The sequence below is a fragment of the Alosa alosa genome, chromosome 24 (genome assembly GCF_017589495.1).
Source record: "Alosa alosa isolate M-15738 ecotype Scorff River chromosome 24, AALO_Geno_1.1, whole genome shotgun sequence".
NCBI lineage: Eukaryota > Metazoa > Chordata > Actinopteri > Clupeiformes > Clupeidae > Alosa > Alosa alosa.
In genome coordinates this window covers 23,593,361-23,612,263 of record NC_063212.1, presented here as the reverse complement: position 1 = coordinate 23,612,263, position 18,903 = coordinate 23,593,361, and the positions used below count along the sequence as shown (strand labels likewise).

Genomic DNA, 18,903 nt, shown 5'->3' with positions numbered 1-18,903 from the left:
AAGTAGACTTACTGATAACAAACATATGTTCTTTGCCCTATAAAGTCGGTACGGATGGAAACATTTGGTAAACAAATGGATGCCTTAAAGTCAAGCCTTTCAGAGGTGTTTTATGAGTGCAAGTTTACAGGGATGCTTCCCCCATATATGTGTGTAGTGGGGTCTGTGTGTAGTGAGGTCTGCGTGTAGTGAGGTTTGCATGTAGTGAGGTCTGCATGTAGTGAGGTCTGCGTGTAGTGAGGTCTGTGTGTAGTGAGGTCTGCATGTAGTGAGGTCTGTGTGTAGTGAGGTCTGCATGTAGTGAGGTCTGTGTGTAGTGAGGTCTGCATGTAGTGAGGTCTGCGTGTAGTGAGGTCTGTGTGTAGTGAGGTCTGCATGTAGTGAGGTCTGTGTGTAGTGAGGTCTGCATGTAGTGAGGTCTGCATGTAGTGAGGTCTGTGTGTAGTGAGGTCTGCATGTAGTGAGGTCTGCGTGTAGTGAGGTCTGTGTGCAGGCACGACAGGCCTTCTTCTCTTGGCTCTCAACGAAGGCGGTCGCATTTTCTCTCCCTCTCCTCCCCTTATCTTCCCTGCTTTGCTCCTTTGTCTCGTCTAGTCTACTGTCTCATACTTTGAGAGACTCTCTCTGCACTGCTCTCCAAACTAAAAAATCATGGATTTGATCAACTGGTCTCTCAACGCAATTGACACCATCTTCTCCACGAGAAGCTTGGATTCAGAGGAACCTGACTGCCCTGCCAGAACGTTCGCAGCTGGCTACTCGATGGACGCGTGGGAGAAGTGGCGGGTCGTGTGCCTGGCGGTTCTTTCTGTGGAGGACATTGAAGATATCTACCTATTCGGAACCATGATCACAGGTCTTTTGCTGATTGGATTAGGCATTGCCCTGGTTTATCGAGGAATTCAGAAAACGGTGACAGCTGTTCAAAGCCCCATAAGGCTGCCCGTCATGATTGAAGCAGTGGGCAGAGCTGTCGGCACCCAGACTGGGACTTTCAAGCAGTTGATGGATACCAGGATGGATTTTATGGATACTAGGTTGGATAACATCATGGAGAAGCTCACTGCTTTACAAAGGCAATTGGACCAGAACGGACTAAGAGAGTAGTCGTGTAAATTGGAATGCGGCTACTCGCCCCAAGACCAAACAATTACAATCTTATCTGCTTTTGGCCCCCCTCAACCAGCACTGGCCTCGGCCAAGGCCGCTGCTGGAACAACTCCCCCGGATGAGCACTGCAGTGAGACACTATTGCGTTCCTTCCCCCACTTCCTACAGACACCTGCTGATTGTGGACTCTGTCTGGGACCTGATCAAGGTTGTCTCCATAGCAACTTGTTGTGTTATCGCTATGACAATCCTGCGGACTGAGGCACTAAGATTGTGATGCCAGGTGGAGCGACTCTCCAGGCCTACACATACACGAACTCCTAAACATATATACAGGTGCTGGTCATATGATTAGAATATCATGAAAAAGCTTATTTATTTTAGTAATTCCATTCAAAAAGTGAAACTTGTATAAAGTATACATTCATTCCACACATGTTTATTTTAATTTTTATTATTATAACTGACAACTAATGAAAATCCCAAATTCAGTATCTCAGAAAATTAGAATATTGTGAAAAGGTTCAATATTGAAGACACCTGGTGCCACACTCTAATCAGCTAATTAACTCAAAACACCTGCAAAGGCCTTTAAATGATCTCTGTCTAGTTCTGTAGGCTACTCAATCATGGGGAAGACTGCTGACTTGACAATTGTCCAAAAGACGGCCATTGACACCTTGCACAAGGAGGGCAAGACACAAAAGGTCATTGCTAAAGAGGCAGGCTGTTCACAGAGCTCTGTGTCCAAGCACACTAATAGAGCGAAGGGAAGGAAAAGATGTGGTAGAAAAAAGTGTACAAGCAATAGGGATAACCACACCCTGGAGAGGATTGTGAAACAAAACCCATTCAAAAATGTGGGGGAGATTCACAAAGAGTGGATTGCAGCTGGAGTCAAGACCCACCACGCACAGATGTATGCAAGACATGGGTTTCAGTTGTCGCATTCCTTGTGTCAAGCCACTCTTGAACAAGCGACAGCGTCAGAAGGTCCAAAGTTATGTTCTCTGATAAAAAGTAAATTTTGCATTTCCTTTGGTCCCAGAGTCGGGAGGAAGAGAGGAGAGGCACAGAATCCACGTTGCTTGAAGTCCAATGTAAAGTTTCCACAGTCAGTGATGGTTTGGGGTGCCATGTCATCTGCTGGTGTTGGTCCACTGTGTTTTCTGAGGTCCAAGGTCAACGCAGCCATCTTCCAGGAAGTTTTAGAGCACTTCATGCTTCCTGCTGCTGAATATGGAGATGCAGATTTCATTTTCCAACAGGTCTTGGCACCTGCACACATGTGCCAAAGCTACAAGTACCTGGTTTAAGGACTGTGGTATCCCGGTTCTTAATTGGCCAGCAAACTCGCCTGACCTTAACCCCATAGAAAATCTATGGGGTATTGTGAAGAGGAAGATGTGATACGCCAGACCCAACAATGCAGAAGAGCTGAAGGCCACTATCAGAGCAACCTGGGCTCTCATAACACCTGAGCAGTGCCACAGACTGATCGACTCCATGCCACGCCGCATTGCTACAGTAATTCAGGCAAAAGGAGCCCCAACTAAGTATTGAGTGCTGTACATGCTCATACTTTTCATGTTCATACTTTTCAGTTGGCCAACATTTCTAAAAAGACCTTTTTGACCTTTGTATTGGTCTTAAGTAATATTCTAATTTTCTGAGATACTGAATTTGTGATTTTCATTAGTTGTAATAAGCGGGTCTGTGTCCAGCACTGCAGGACCGGATGGCTGCTTGCCTGCACTGGATTCCCTCCACCCCCCACTCCCCTCCCCTGTTGCAAGCCGTGTGTCTTTCATGTTGTAAAGTGTAATGACTATGTGCTTATGTTGCTGAGGTGTTTTCTGTTTCCACACTGTACTCCCCACAGGAGCATAGTCTGGGGGCTGTTTTTTCTCCTCCCCTCTCCTCATGTTATGCTGTACTTTCTCCATGTATTGCATTTCGTTGTCTCTGTACTTGTACTCTGCACAATGACAAAGTTGAATCTAAAATCTATATGAACTTTATAGAGCCCTCATAACCCGTCATGTTGTTCGCCCTTTTGCTTGAATTCACCATTTCCCCTGTTGTACAGACAAGCAGTCTATGAGTGGCATTTTGCTTTCTGTTCTTCATAATGAGTAAGTTACACTTTCTCTTCATAAAGCACTTCTCCTTAATTGGATCTTTGCTTGTATTGTCGTTTCACTTCATAGTTGTTTAAAAGTGAACACAATGTGCACTGTTTTATGTAAGAGAGAGAGAGAGAGAGAGACAGAGCCTGTGTTGAGACACTCAGAACTCGAAATTGAACTCGATATTTTGAACTCTGACACACAGACACAGACACATACGTGCACAAAAAAAAGTTACTTTACACTTTGTCCATGTACTCCTCCCCCTTGTATGTACCAGTATAATTGCTTAGATCCTGATACTGTGCATTTATGTAACAATTGCTTTGGCAATACAAGTGTCATATTTGTCATGCCAATAAAGCACCATTTGCATTTGAGAGAGAGAAGAGAAAGAGAGAGAGATCACACCACTCACCATTACTCTGCTGAGGGTTCCTGGAGAGATGGGCATGGACCTCCTTCTGAAACCTGGAGGGAAGGGTCATCCTCTTGTCTGGCCTAGAAACAGGAAGTGGGCCTCAGAGTTAGTCTGCTGACTATTTGCTGATCCTGGGCTTTGGCTAGTAGCTTCGGCCTAATAATAGAATATTCTCTATAAAAATAAAAAAATATATAAAAATGGTTTAATTATGGGCCATACTGAGATCATACACCTGCACATTTACCATGTCTGTGAACTAGCTGGCATTAGCATTTGCTAATAGTGTTAGCTGTTGTTCTACATTAAAGAGAACTGTTATGAATGAAATGAGAATTGATTACTTCAATTCAGATCAATGGGGACAATTCAAGTGGCATTACTGCACAGAAAGTTTCCACAGGAACTTTGCCTTATAGTCAAAGCATTTTCACAAGGTCCCCTCCGATCCATAAGACTGACCTGACCAGTGGCAGGTTATAATTTCACTGTTATGTCAATGAACCTATCTTTGTAAGAAATCAGTATTTCGTATTGAAATGTTCATATTGGATCAATGTAAACCAATTTGATTCTGTGAAATTAACAGATTAACTGAAATGACCACACAACATGTGAGACAAACAAGGACAAGTGCCCCAGGAACAATCTTTTTCACATCCTGCCCGCTAGAGGGTATAGCTCAGCTCATAGACAAACACCTCTTGAACTGTACTTTTCATACGTACAGCACTAAATGGCAACTCTGATCATCATATCAGTCCCCATCTATTGGCCAGCATGCCCCAGTGAGTCACACGGCTAGTCGACAGTCAGCACTTTTGGCTTCCAATGGGCTTGTGACACCCGAGACTTTAGTGGCACCATCATGTGAGCCAAGGGCTTTTTTCCAGTCAGACTTGTGTACTATCCCTCCCCCCCCCCTCCCCCGCCCTGCGTAGCATGTCTAGCCCATTGTATCTGCCATCTATCTCAGCAGAGAGCACAACTGATTGAAGCCAATGTGATTAGAAGGGAATTAGCCAATACTTCAGGCATGTTAAGTCAATCAGGGGGGACATTGCTGAGCTCAGTCAGGCACGGAGAGCAGAGATACAGGGAAGACAAGCAGAGTAGGAGGGGGACTACACCAGGACCTAACCAGGACATAACCAGGACATAACCAAGAACTAACCAGGACCTAACCAGGACCTAACCAGGAACTAACCAGGAACTAACCAGGACATAACCAGGAACTAACCAGGACCTATCACAAACGTGTCTCTAACCAAATCATCAAGAATAAGACAGTATTGATTACACTGATTACTAGGGCAGCCTCATAACCAGGACTGCTACATTCACAAACATGTCTCTAACCAAATCATCAAGAATAATTTCAATTTCAATTTAATTGTACTTATAGAGCGCCAAAACATTACACACGTCTCATGGCGCTTTACAGAGTGTTAGACAATCAGAGAAAAGAAAAGAAAAGAAGGCCCATGGGTAACAGGGGAACAGGGGAAAAACTCCCTAGAATTGGAGATACATAAAGGAAGACACCTCGAGCAGATCCACGGCTAAAGAGCCTGCCTAGGGTCAGATACAGGACAGTAAGGTCTGTATACATGACAAATGTATAAGTTAGTCAGGTCACATAAGACAGTATTGATTACACGGAGTACTGCAGCCTCCTAACCAGACCTACTATGGTCCCAAGGCCTTCCAGGATCTCGTGTGTACCACTCTCCTCATCATGTGGTGCAGACTATGAACAGGCTGGGCTAATAAAGAAGGCCTGATCAACACAAGCACACTCCGCTAGGGCCTGGCCACAGAGGATACATTGTCAAGCGCTACCACTGAAGTGTACGGTATGTCCCTGCTTCTCTGAGGCCAGGGGGTGTGTGTGTGTGTGTGTGTGTGTGTGTGTGTGTGTGTGTGTGTGTGTGTGTGTGTGTGTGTGTGTGTCTGCTTCTCTGAGGCCAGGGCGGCAGGATTATGTGTGTGTGTGTGTGCGCGTGTGTGTGTGTGTGTGTGTGTGTGTGTGTGTGTCTGTGTGTGTCTGAGACCAGGGTGGCAGGACTATGTGTGTGTGTGTGTGTGTGTGTGTGTGTGTGTGTGTGTCTGCTTCTCTGAGGCCAGGGCGGCAGGACTGTGTGTGTGTGTGTGTGTGTGTGTGTGTGTGTGTGTGTGTGTGTGTGTGTGTGTGTGTGTGTGTGTGTGTGTGTGTGCAGGACTACATGACATCTCTCTCGCCTCAGCCTGTTCAGAGAGCACTCCCAGTACATTTAGTAGCTACTCTTGGAATGCAAAAGATGTGCCTGGGATTCTGAAATGTCTAGAGCAATTGTACAGCACTCTAAGGTTGCCACATTGCTGACATTTCATTTGTGTGTGAGAGTGTGTGTGTGTTCACCTCTGTGTCTGTATGTGGACATGTGTGTGTGTGTGTGTGTGTGTGTGTGTGTGTGTGTGTGTGTGTGTGTGTCATAGGGTGTCCACTTGGCTGGTGCATGCGGGTGGACGAGAGTCTCCCGTTGCATTTGATTTGAGGTGTCAGATGAGGCGGTGACTGGGCCATTGAAAATATGCTGAGTCATTCTGTACCGGTTTAGCATGGCTAATCTGCTCCACAATGGCCGTGAGGATTAGGGCCCCCCGGAGTCCACATGCCACTTGAACCCCCTTCACACACACACACACACACACACAGTCACCCACACACACACACACACACACAGTCACCCCCTCACACACACACACACACACACACACACACACACTCACACACAGTCACCCCACACACACACACACACACACACACACACTCTCCATTGACTGGGGAGCGCAGCACAGCGTTGGCTTGGGGAAGGATGGTCAGGAGGTGAGGGTGGGGGGGTGAGCTGTAACTGATACACACAACGCAGGCACAGCAGTGTGTGTGGTACAGACAGTGTGTGTGAGCTCAGCAGTGCGGAGTGTGTGTGAGATCAGTTGTTTTCTCTGAAAAGCGTTTTTGGCTGCATAGAGAGAGAGCACACTCGCCTAACCATTCACCTCTTGCACGCACACACACGCACACACACACACACACACACACACACACACACACACACACACACACACACACACACACACACACACACGCCCACATCCCCCCTATTCCCTGCTGAATAAGCAGCAGGCTATCGTTCTCATTCTCATTCTAGAGCTCTCTTTCAGTCGCTCGATCCCTCGCTGGGCCACTCACATCCCAACACTACTCTCATTCACACCATTCAACCAGAGAGAGAGAGAGAGAGAGAGAGAGAGAGAGAGAGAGAGAGAGAGAGAGGAGAGAGAGAGAGGGGAGAGAGAGATAAGAGAGAGAGAGAGAGAGAGAGAGAGAGAGAGAGAGGGAGAGAGAGATAAGAGAGAGAGAGAGAGAGAGAGAGAGAGAGAGAAAAACTGAAGGAGAGAGAGAAAAGAAGAGAGAGAGAAATAAAAATGAAGAGGGGGAGAGCGAGAGAGAAATGAAGAGAAAGAGGGAGAGAGGGAGAGAGGGATGAAGAGGGAGAGGAAGAGAGGGAGAGAGGGATGAAGAGAAAGAGGAAGAGAGGGAGAGAGGGATGAAGAGGAGAGGAAGAGAGGGAGAGAGAGATGAAGAGAAAGAGGAAGAGAGGGAGAGAGAGATGAAGAGGGAGAGAAAAAGAAAAGGAGAGGAAAAGAGGAATAAAACAGATCCAATGACACTGAAACTGTAAAGCTTTCTTCACCTTCATTTCTGTCTTTACTTCCTCCTCCATCTCTCCTTTGATGTTTGGCCAATCGAGCTACTGGCCACTGACCCATAAGGCCATGATCAGATATCTGAGCTACAAGACTCCTGCATGTTCTCAGACCAGACCAAACCAGACCAAACCAGACCACAAGCAGACATGACCAATCAACTCCTGCATGTTCTCAGACCAGACCAAACCAGCCAAACCAGACCACAAGCAGACATGACCAATCAACTCCTGCATGTTCTCAGACCAGACCAAACCAACCAAACCAGCCAAACCAGACCACAAGCAGACATGACCAATCAACTCCTGCATGTTCTCAGACCAGACCAAACCAGACCAAACCAGACCACAAGCAGACATGACCAATCAACTCCTGCATGTTCTCAGACCAGACCAAACCAGACCACAAGCAGACATGACAGGCTGAGCATTGACGTGAGCTAATCAAACAAGTGCAATCAGGGGGGTCATCCCTATGTTCCCTGGGTCCTATGTTCCCCGGGTCCCATGTTCCCTGCTCGGGGTTAGGGTTAGAGTTAGGGTTAAGGTTAGGGTTTTAAAAAAGGGTCCTATGTTCCCCGGTCCCATACAAAGCGGGGAACATAGGTACGCTCCCCAATCAGGTGTGCAGCTATCGTCTATCAAATCTACGGCCACATAGGACAATTATGAGGCAGCTTGCTTATCTCCTGTCCTGACCTTGTGACCTTGTTCTCCTGTCCTGACCTTGTGACCTTGTTCTCCTGTCCTGACCTAATGACCTTGTTCTCCCCTTATCCCTGTCATGTTTGGCAATCATGAAAGTCGCTCACATATAGACTAGCATTCTCACTCGACCAAAAAAAAGCTGCTGGTGTTCAACTGCTAGAGCAGCGTACTAATGCTGCATTAAAGTTATCCCGTAAGTGCAACTAGTAATTACTAGCAACTAGCATTGGTAAAATACAGATTGGATGCGTTCCAGTTATTAACAAGTTGTAAGAACAAAGTGCTACTGTTTGTTAGCAAATGTCTGTTGCTAGTGATTGTAATCACATAATGCAATTCCAGTTTGTAATGAAGCATTAGACAGTATTGTTTCTACGACTGATTTCATGAGCCACAGACAGGACAGAATTTAATGAACAGTACATATCTCTCATTTACTGTGAATGGGCGCAGCCATCTTCAAAAAAAAAACTCAGGATATTCTGGGTTCGAACAAGCTAACAAGTAGAAATTACGACTTCTGGGAGTGTTCCATTCGCTACAGGGAGTATTCCATTAGCAACTTCCTCCTTGTAACTGGGAAAAACAAAACAACTCTGACAACAACTTGTGAGTAGAAATTAAACCGATGGACAGCAGATTGATGCACAACTAGAAATGAAGGAACTACTGGAAAGAACTAAAGAAATGTCAGAGGTTTCACCAAATATAAATTCTGGATAGACCTGGTCAATTTTTTGTATACTAAAATACTCTTCAAGCTCTACCGCTGCTAAAATGGTAGACCAAATTTTGCTTAATTTCTTCGGATCTCGAATGCATGACACCAGGAAGTCTACTGTCTTCTTACAGGTGTTGGTCTGTACAATATTTGAAGTCACTTTGCGTAATAGCCTCTGCTACAACAGTGAACACACAGTAAGGTCACAGCCATGACCTTTGACCTCTGCGGTCTCAGCGCTGCCAGTTACCTGTCGGAGACAGAGGAGGCCTTCCGGGCGGGCGTGTTCTGGGCCTTGTTTTGCCCGGCGTTGCCCCTGCCCTCAGCCTGTCCGTCTCTCACATGCCCCTGTCGAGAGTCTGCGACCCCCCCAGGACGGCCGCCCCCCCGGCCCAGTCTCCCGCGGTGATCCGGTTGCCGTAGCGATGTCCTGGGCTTGGCTGCAGACAGAGAGGAGAGTGAAAGTAGAGCAGGGCTGAGCTGAAGGGAGCTAAAAGCGGCGCCTCTCTCCGATCAGAGACCATGTGCTGTGCTGTACCAGAGAGTGTTGGCAATCAAGGATCTTTAGTGTTACAGCTTTACAATGGGGCAGCAGAACACATGACACAATCAGGACATTATCAAGGTGGTGGCAACACAATCAGGACATTATCAAGGTGGTGGCAACACAATCAGGACATTATCAAGGTGGTGGCAACACAATCAGGACATTAACAAGGTGGTGACGACACAATCAGGACATTATCAAGGTGGTGGAAACTCAATCAGGACATTATCAAGGTGGTGGAAACACAATCAGGGGCGCGCTACGTTAGCAACTTTGTTGGTTGCAATGGAATTTCCCATTGCCAACCAACAAAGTTGCTAACAGGTTAGCAACTATGGTTTTGGGAAACGCGCCCCAGGACATTATCAAGGTGGCGACAACACTAGGGCTGTTACAATCCCAGTCCACAATTGGCTGTTCCACAAATGAATGCAATTAATGATTGCCTTGTCTTTATCTGGTCATGTGATGCCACTATTGGCATAAGCCGACTAGTACTAGCCATATAGCAATAGTATAATAGCCTAATAGTGACCATATATTTATAGTAACAAGCCACACACACACTTAATGGCATAAATGAATTTAAAAGCATGCTACTGAAATATACAAAGCGCCAGTCACCACCCAACAGGTGGGTGGAACACAATGTAGACATACTGTAGTAATGACATGTGTATTAGTTCCAGCAAGCTGTGACACTATCTAAAATGTGATCAGGTGATTATGTAATAATTGTGACAGGCCTGGGGGGACCTCAGTATCCGTGAGTATAACTCATCCCAAAGATACAGCCTACTGGAGTCTGAGTATAACTCATCCCAAAGATACAGCCTACTGGAGTCTGAGTATAACTCATCTCAAAGATAAAGCTGTGCTGGAGTCTGAGTATAACTCATCCCGAAGATACAGCCTACTGGTGTGTGAGTATAACTCATCCCAAAGATACAGCCTACTGGATTCTTAGTATAACTCATCCGAAAGATACGACCGACTGGAGTATGACTTCATCATCACAACATCGCTCCCATGTCCATTACTTCAGAGGAAACAGCTGTCACCACAACAGACCACTCAAGTCATCGTTTAGCAGCTACACTGCATTAAACAGCTAATCCAGAGACTATATATCAGAACAGTCCAACTATACACCACCAATCAGCAACGCCGTACCTCTTACAGTCCAACTACACCACCAATCAGCAACGCCGTACCTCTTACAGTCCAACTACACACCACCAATCAGCAATGCCGTACCTCTTACAGTCCAATTACACACCACCAATCAGCAACGCCGTACCTCTTACAGTCCAATTACACACCACCAATCAGCAACGCCGTACCTCTTACCGTCCTAAGACCCAGCTCTAACATCGCTCAGTGACAACATGCCATGCTTTAAGAGACTGCCCCTTAACACAGCCTTCAGCAACACACACCCCTAATGTATGACATCACAGCTCTCCCCTGCCGTATGTCCAATGACATCACGCTAGACGGCGGATTCCTTGTGATGACATCAGATCTCATCAGACCTCATCTACAGCGCCATCTCTTACCGGCACAGCAGCGTCAGGTTCGTCCAGCCTGATCCATCCTCCTAATGCCTCAGGGTCCAGCCATAACCCTCCTCTAATGCCTCAGGACAGGCATTAAGACACGCCGCTCTCACTAGGAACCACTCTGTGCTTGTGTCCATATGATACTGCTGCTCTATCCCTCTCTTTCTCTTTCTCTCTATCCCTCTCTTTCTCTCTCTGCCTCTGTCTGCTAACTGCTATCTTATAGTCTCTCTGCCAGCGTGTGTTACCTTCACTCCTCTTCTCTCTCTCTCTCTCTCTCTCTCTCTCTCTCTCTCTCTCTCTCTCCTAGCAGCCGGTGTGTGTGCTCCTCCACTCTCTCTCTCTCTCAGGTATTTGTCCTGTTATTTTCTCTCGCTCTGGTTTTCCGTGTCCAAGGCTTCATGCCTTCCCTTCTGCGTGTGTGTGTGTGTGTGTGTGTGTCTCTCTCGCTAACTCCCCCACCTGTGTCTCTCTCCTCTTGTCTCAGCCCGCTGAGCTCCCCTCTCTCTCTCTCTCTCTCTCTCTCTCTCTCTCAGTCTCCCGGTGTGTAAGCTGTAAGCCCTGGCGCCTGTCTCCTTGCCTTTAAGATCTGCTGTGTTTCTCCTCAGCTCTCGTCTCTAAGCTGTACGTCCTGCTGTGTGTGTGTGTGTGTGTGTGTGTGTGTGTGTGTGTGTGTGTGTGTGTGTGTGTGTGTGTGTGTGTGTCTGTGTGTGTCTGAGCTCAGACGTGCGCATCCGTTGGGGGTGATGTCAGGACAGCCTGCCAGGAGAGGAGAACAGAGCTGTGCTACTGTCTGCTGTTCCTTTTCCTGCTTCTGTTTCTGCAGTGTCACTGTCTGGCACGCACACACACACACACACACACACACACACACACACACACACACACACACACACACACACACACACACATACACACACAGCTCCTGTCTGGCGGCGGAGTGGAACGAAGGAGGAGATGAAGAGACAAAATAGGCTACCTTACCGTGTGTGTGTGTGTGTCTGTATGTGTGTGTGTGTGCGTAGAAATCCACAAACCCACAGAGGTGTAGAAATCTACATTCACACACACACACACAACCCTCTCCCTTCTTCTCTTTCTTTCCAGACAGACAGCCACACACACACACACACACACACACACTTTCTTCTGAGTCAGACCTAACTATCTGCGGCATCATTATAAACAGATATCAATGCACAAACACACACACGCACACACACACACACACACACACACACACACACACACACAAACAGACACCCCATCCCCCTGATATCCAGCTTAGATTGCAGGCCCAAAAAAGGCTCAAACATAAATTATCACATTCATTTATTTAATCTTTCCTAACGGCCCACCCCATAAGCAGGCCGTCAAAAAAATGTGTCTTTGTAGGCAGCCTAGGCTTTGAGATTTGCACACAAAAACAACTAACAACTAGTTGCTCTACTAACAACTAGTTGCTAACAACAAGTGTTGCCCACCACTCAAAGGCAAAATAAATTGTTCCAACCAATAACCGACGAGATGCGTGTTCAGGAGAGTTTCAATTGCACGGGAGAGAGGGGGAGGGAGTAGCAAGCTAGCTCTGTTTTGTTTGAACGTCAACAGAAGTGGCGTTACCCCACCATCACTGATACAACCTTTAAGTTCACGACAAATGTTTGCAACAAAGAAACAATGCAGCAAACAAACAATGGAGTCTAGCAAGGGTTACGGTTTAATTTTATAAACATGTAATGTTTACGCACACACAAAGACAGACACATAAACAGAAACAGATTGGCACAGGCACAGACTGGCACAGGTGGGCACAGACAGGCAAACACAGACTTGCACAGGCAGGCAGAAACAGACTGGCACAGGCACATACAAGTACAGACAGGCAGAAACAGACAGGCACAGACAGGCAGAAACAGACAGACAGAAACAGACAGACAGAAACAGACAGGCAGAAACAGACGGGCACAGACAGAAACAGACGGGCAGAAACAGACAAGTACAGACAGACAGAAACTGACAGGCAGAAACTGACAGGCACAGACAGAAACAGACGGGCAGGCTCACCATTCAGCACCAGAGGGGCGGCCGGTTTCACCCTCATCTGGCAATTGACCAGCTGTGGGCGGCCGGTCTTCTTGGCAGTGCGCTGCCGTGCCACCAGCTTGGCAATGTGTGCCGTCTCACTGCCCACCGTGGCATAACACACCATCTGGTAAAGGTGTGTGTGTGGGAGAGGGGGGGCAAGAGAATGGGTTGGGGGGCAATTACACATCCTGGTTGAAATGAATTACCATGTGCAAACTGGCTGATATTCCTAGAAAAGAGCTGGCATGAGAGCACACTAGCTTATCACATCATCTGGTGTGATCTATCTTCCATCTCTTCCACTGACATACACACTCTCTCTCTCTCTCTCTTTCTCTCTCTCTTTCTCTCTTTCTTTCTCTCTCTCTCTCTCTCTCTCTCTCTCTCTCTCTCTTACACACACACACAAACAGGCAAACAAACACACACACACATTCCTTTCCAAAAATACACACATTTACATTAAACCAAAAAATGTAGTCTCACTTCCAGGGTACACACACACACACACACACACACACACACACATACATCTCCCTGCTGTGGGAATGTGGGATGCTTCAGTACACTCACGCACATCCACACAAGCACACACACACACACATTCACCTCCCCGTTGCCCCAGACACACAAGCACACACACACACACAGACACACACACACCCCTCCCTGTTGTGGTTGACACGCACACGCACACGCACACCTCCCTGTTGCGGTTGACACACACACACACACACACACACAGACAGACAGACACACACACACACACACACACACACACACACACACACTCTCACACACACACACACACCACACAAACACACACGCACACATCCCTGTTGCGGTTGACACAAACACACACACACAGACACACACACACCCACCCACACTCACCTCCCCGTTGCGGTTGCGCTCCATGCGGACCACGGAGGGCATGGTGAGCAGCAGTGCGTCCAGTGTGGCGTGGCCCAGCTGCTTGTGTGGGATGAGTTCGCCCGTCAGCTCCTTGTACTCGGCCTGCAGGCGGCCCAGCGTCACGCCGCCCTTGCTGGACTGCAGCAGTGCCCGCAGCATCCTCTTCACCGGCTCCAGGTCCGCCATGCTGGCTCAACCGCACCCGGGCCGCGCCTGGGCCGCATGAAACTGAGTTATTGTTTTTTGAACGTGTAAAGGTAGCTAGCTGTGCAGTATGTGTGTCGTGTAAACCTCCCTCGTGACGCCTTAAAAGAGAATTCCAGCAGCCGCTACAGTGCTACACTCTGGGGGCATGAGCATGGGGCAGCTACAGTGCTACACTCTGGGGGGCATGAGCATGGGGCAGCTACAGTGCTACACTCTGGGGGGCATGAGCATGGGGCAGCTACAGTGCTACACTCTGGGGGGCATGAGCATGGGGGCTCATGCCCCCTGAGTGTAGCACTGTAGCTGCCAAGAAGCTCTATCTGTTGGCTGCAGCAACTTGAGCTAGGTAGAACCAATTGTTTGGTGACCTTGAGAAACAGAGATTTGTGTGAAAAATCGCCAGAATCCTCCTTTAAGAGACGTGTTAGTAGGTGATGCTAGCAGCCTGGGCTTTTAGCTCACTTGGTAGCATGCTCAACTCCCAATCTGAAGTGCTGGAGTTTGTGGATTCAAGTCCGAGAGAGTGCAGGGCTGCAGTCATGCACCCAGCTCTTCAGAGAGTATCTCCTCTCGTAGCACTACATGGCTGAAGTGCCCTTGAGCAAAGCACCTAACCCCTCACTGCTCCCCGAGCGCCGCTGTTGTTGCAGGCAGCTCACTGCGCCGGGATTAGCGTGTGCTTCACCTCACTGTGTGTTCACTGTGTGCTGAGTGTGTTTCACTAATTCACGGATTGGGATAAATGCAGAGACCAAATTTTCCTCACGGGATCAAAAGAGTATAATTCTATACTTATACCTACAACTTGCTAATTCTAGCACTTACCACCTGACTAGAACTGACACTTGACTGTATGGAAGTGGTACTCACTGCTGCTCTAACTTGTCCTTATTGTACTCTACCTTGATTGTTTCCCTTGTTGGGAGTCGCTTAGGATTAAAAAGTGTCAGCCTAATGTGATGTAATGTAATGCAATGCATACACAGAGTCCACTCCATGAATGAATGTAAATCTATCACACATGCCTGCATGTGAGACTATAGATAGGTTACCTTCTACAGTCACTGCTAGTCTGATTCACTAGATCGGGCCTCATACAATTTCCATCACGTTAGTATACCAAAACAAAAAATAACTGCAATTATCGGACAGTTACACTGCAGTTTTTTTCTAAAGTAATACGCAGTAGCCTACAGTAATATTTTTGTGTCCAAAATATTGCACTTGTACAGTAAAGTGCAATCCAGTTTTTCATGTCCAAAATGCATTTAGCCCAGGGGTGTCAAACTCATTTTAGACAGTGGGCTGGATTTGTTGGAGACCTTGTTGGGGCTGTTACTGTCATATCATTATCTTTATTCTACGTGGGTATCTGAGTGTTGTTTGATAATATACTCTTTTACTATATCAACTATGAGCAAACAAGTACAAATAATGTATTGCTTTTTCTCTCTTGAACCTACTTCCATGTCAGTTTTTTGGGCCCCTTGCTTCCTGATGATGGTTTACAGTGGTTTAATCAATTTCATATCATAAAGATATTGCTCATTACACATTGTTGAAGACACCCAAAACTACGGAACCCTGGAGGGGTCTTTGCAAGATATTTTTTGATATAGAAAACGTGCATTCATTTTACTAAATAGTGTGCTCATTTTACTAAATTGTGCCCTCAATTGAGTAAATCGTGCGCACAATTTAGTAAAATGTGTGCACACATGCTCATTTTACTAAATTGTGCTGTCTTTTTAATTGTTGTAAACTGAGCGCACAATTAAGTAAAACGTGCGCACAATATAGTCAAATGTTTTCAAGGGTAACTACCTGCATCAGACATGCATGTGTTTTCCGAATGAACCAGTCAGACGGTCATCCCCTGTATAGCTGCTGAACTCTGCAACATGCCTTAATCTTTATACATAGGACGTGGGCCGGTGTGCGTCTGGTTTCTCTCAACTTGTGTCGTGTATTGTTCACCTGTGTCTGTAACATCGTTCAATCTGCGGCACATGAGACGAATTTGTGCTTAATAAGATCATTTCATTTGGAGGTTCGCGTGACCTTCCTCGCTTGGCGACACCTACACTGCCTACTTGTCGCCTCGTGTTGAAAAACGGAGCTACTGATGACACAAAAGCTTCGCTTTTGGTTTATGACAACGCACTGTTTTAAAAAAGCCCTTAAATGTAGCCCTAGGTCTATGTTATCTGTTGCAAAGCAACAGGTTGCATCAGGAGTTGAATGGTCATCACAGCACTCAAACAGTCGTCGAAACGAAGTAAACTTAAATTTTACTCCACATAGCCTATATCTCCAGAGTTCCATATCTAAGAGTTACGGCCGCAGCCGATGTCAACGGACACGCCCTCTATTTTCCCAACACTCCAAAAAGTTAAGCCACTTTTCCCGTCCCGACTTCTATTAAAACAAAGTAGTTTATTCTCCGACCCTCGTATCACGGCACGATACGACATGCGATAAACACTTTCAAACACGTTGACACAATTTAAGCCACTTTATTCCTCGTAGGCCTATATAAAGAATTGAATAGCGCCTGTTGACACGTCTCGTGCCTCTGCTTCGGAATGCGCGCAGGACAGTGAAGTGAGCGGTGACGTAAGTGTCACATCCGCACCCATTATGCCGGCGAGTTTGACACAACCGATATATTAGGTAGAGTTTACACCAATTGTCATGTGCGAAATAAGACAATCATGCATTTTATTACAGGGACACAGAAACTGAAACAAAATCCTATCTATCAGTTTTACATTTGCGAGCGCGATGATGGTGCGTCCCTCGTTACTTTCAGACAGTTCATATAGGCTATCCCGTACTCATCTCTCCCAAAGTAACGTCAGGGCTATTTACATTCTAGCTATTCTAGTCAGTTCACCTCTACTATACAAACTTACGGCACTGTTGATGTGGATGGGCCAATCCGGATCACTTATTGAAAGCCTGCGTTCCCTCTGTCCGACCAAACACGGATCTGCTATCGGCGCAGCCCGTCTCTCTCCCCGCAACTCAGTGAAGCCCTCGCAGGCGTCCACTGACTGCCTTAACCGGAGATGTGATTGGCTGCTTGGCATCATCCCGGTTAATTACCCATCAAAGCGCAGGCGCCAGAGCAAACGCCGTCGCGCGACACACCACACACTTTTATCCCTCTGGATTGATTGCCGGTGACAATCAATTTTACACGGATGGACTGCGTGGAGTATTTAGGCTACTCCGCTCACTGGGCTGTTGATGTAGAGTAGCGTAGGCCTACGACAGGGGTCAGTCTACTAATGGAAAGAGATGTCCCAAAAACAAACAACGGTTTGCCCTTGCCGTAGCCTACAAGTGACAATCTGTTGGCGCAATATCACGGCCTCATTGCAAACACAGAAAGGCTATGCATCTAAGCATTTTATAACACATACACTATTACCTATTATTATTTTATTTTTTTACATGGCCCATCATCAATATTCCTATGCACAATCTGATCTGTTTTTCTGTCATTTTTATTGATTACACGGTAGGTTACTGCACATACAGTGACAACATATTTGAAAGTAAAAATCAAGTCATGATTAAATTACTTTAAATGCAAGTTTTGTATAAAGTAGCCTAAACGCCTCATACGAGTTTTGACAGATGGTTCTCTGGGTAAAGGGACCTGTCTGTGCTGTGCTGTCATCCCATATATCTGACCGCTATATTTGCTAACCGTCCCGGGTGACAGGTTAAACTGAACTTCCTTTTGCAGCTTACAATGCGCAGATATCAATATCTACAGTGTGATGTAGTATCCAGGGTGCCTTATTCCTTCCTGGAAGTAAAGAAAAGGCTCGGCTGTGGACTACTCTAGTGTCAGCCCTGAACGTGTTGCTTTGGATCACTCCAGTCTTAATCAACTTTAGATGAGTCGGTCTGATGAGGTATTGGATTCCAAATGCAGGGCATGAGTTTGTTTTAAAATTTAGACTTTTAGCACAGTTGTAAAACTCCCAGGCTGTCAGGTATCTTACCCTCTCTTTAAATCCTTGACAATCTTTGGCAAACATCGCCCTCTGCTGGTCATTAGGGCACAAGGAAAGGACAAGGAGTATGTACAGTGTAGTATAAGTAGTAACACTTTATTTGTCCCAGAAGGGCAATTATTTTGCAGAGGTAGCATGCAAGGTTACACACACACATATAAACACACACACACACACACACACACACACACACACACACACACGCTTCCACAAGATAAGTCAAAACACAGAATTAAAATAAGTCGAAGCACAGAATTAAAAATAATAAATAGAACAAGAAGTGTATGGGGCTAAGGGTTATCTCTGTGTCCTAGAGTTCAGTAACTGAACAGCAGATGGTATGAAGGAGTGTTTGTATCGGGCTAATGGATATTTAAGATGGGAACCAGAGGGTAAGATCTCAAATTCGCTGTGCAGAGAGTGGGTATAATTAAACAGGCTGGATTCAGCCTTCTTAATTGCCTGTTCCTCATACAGCATTGACATACTTCTCTGTTGGACACCAGTGACTCTACTACACACCTTAATGACTTTAGAAATGGCATTTTTCTGTTTCACATTGAGCAGGGCATACCAACAGATGGCTGAGAAGGTAAGTATTGACTCAATAAAAGATCTATAGAAGAGAGTCATCAGGGATTTATCTACATTAAACCTTGCCAGCTTCCTAAGACAGTATAGACGCTGCTGACCTTTTTTACACAACATGTCT

At 46.4% G+C, this 18,903-nt stretch overlaps 1 protein-coding gene across 1 annotated transcript in view; it reads right to left on the bottom strand.

Moving 5' to 3' along the window:
• Positions 1–17,197, bottom strand: part of LOC125289356 (tudor domain-containing protein 7B-like) — a 47,786-nt gene extending 30,589 nt beyond the window's left edge. The window contains 5 exon segments of the mRNA XM_048236109.1: positions 3,658–3,740; positions 9,092–9,281; positions 13,018–13,162; positions 13,933–14,166; positions 17,076–17,197. Coding sequence (XP_048092066.1) covers positions 3,658–3,740; positions 9,092–9,281; positions 13,018–13,162; positions 13,933–14,139 — 625 coding nt within the window. The 5' untranslated portion in view covers positions 14,140–14,166; positions 17,076–17,197.
• Positions 17,198–18,903: the final 1,706 nt, after the last annotated feature.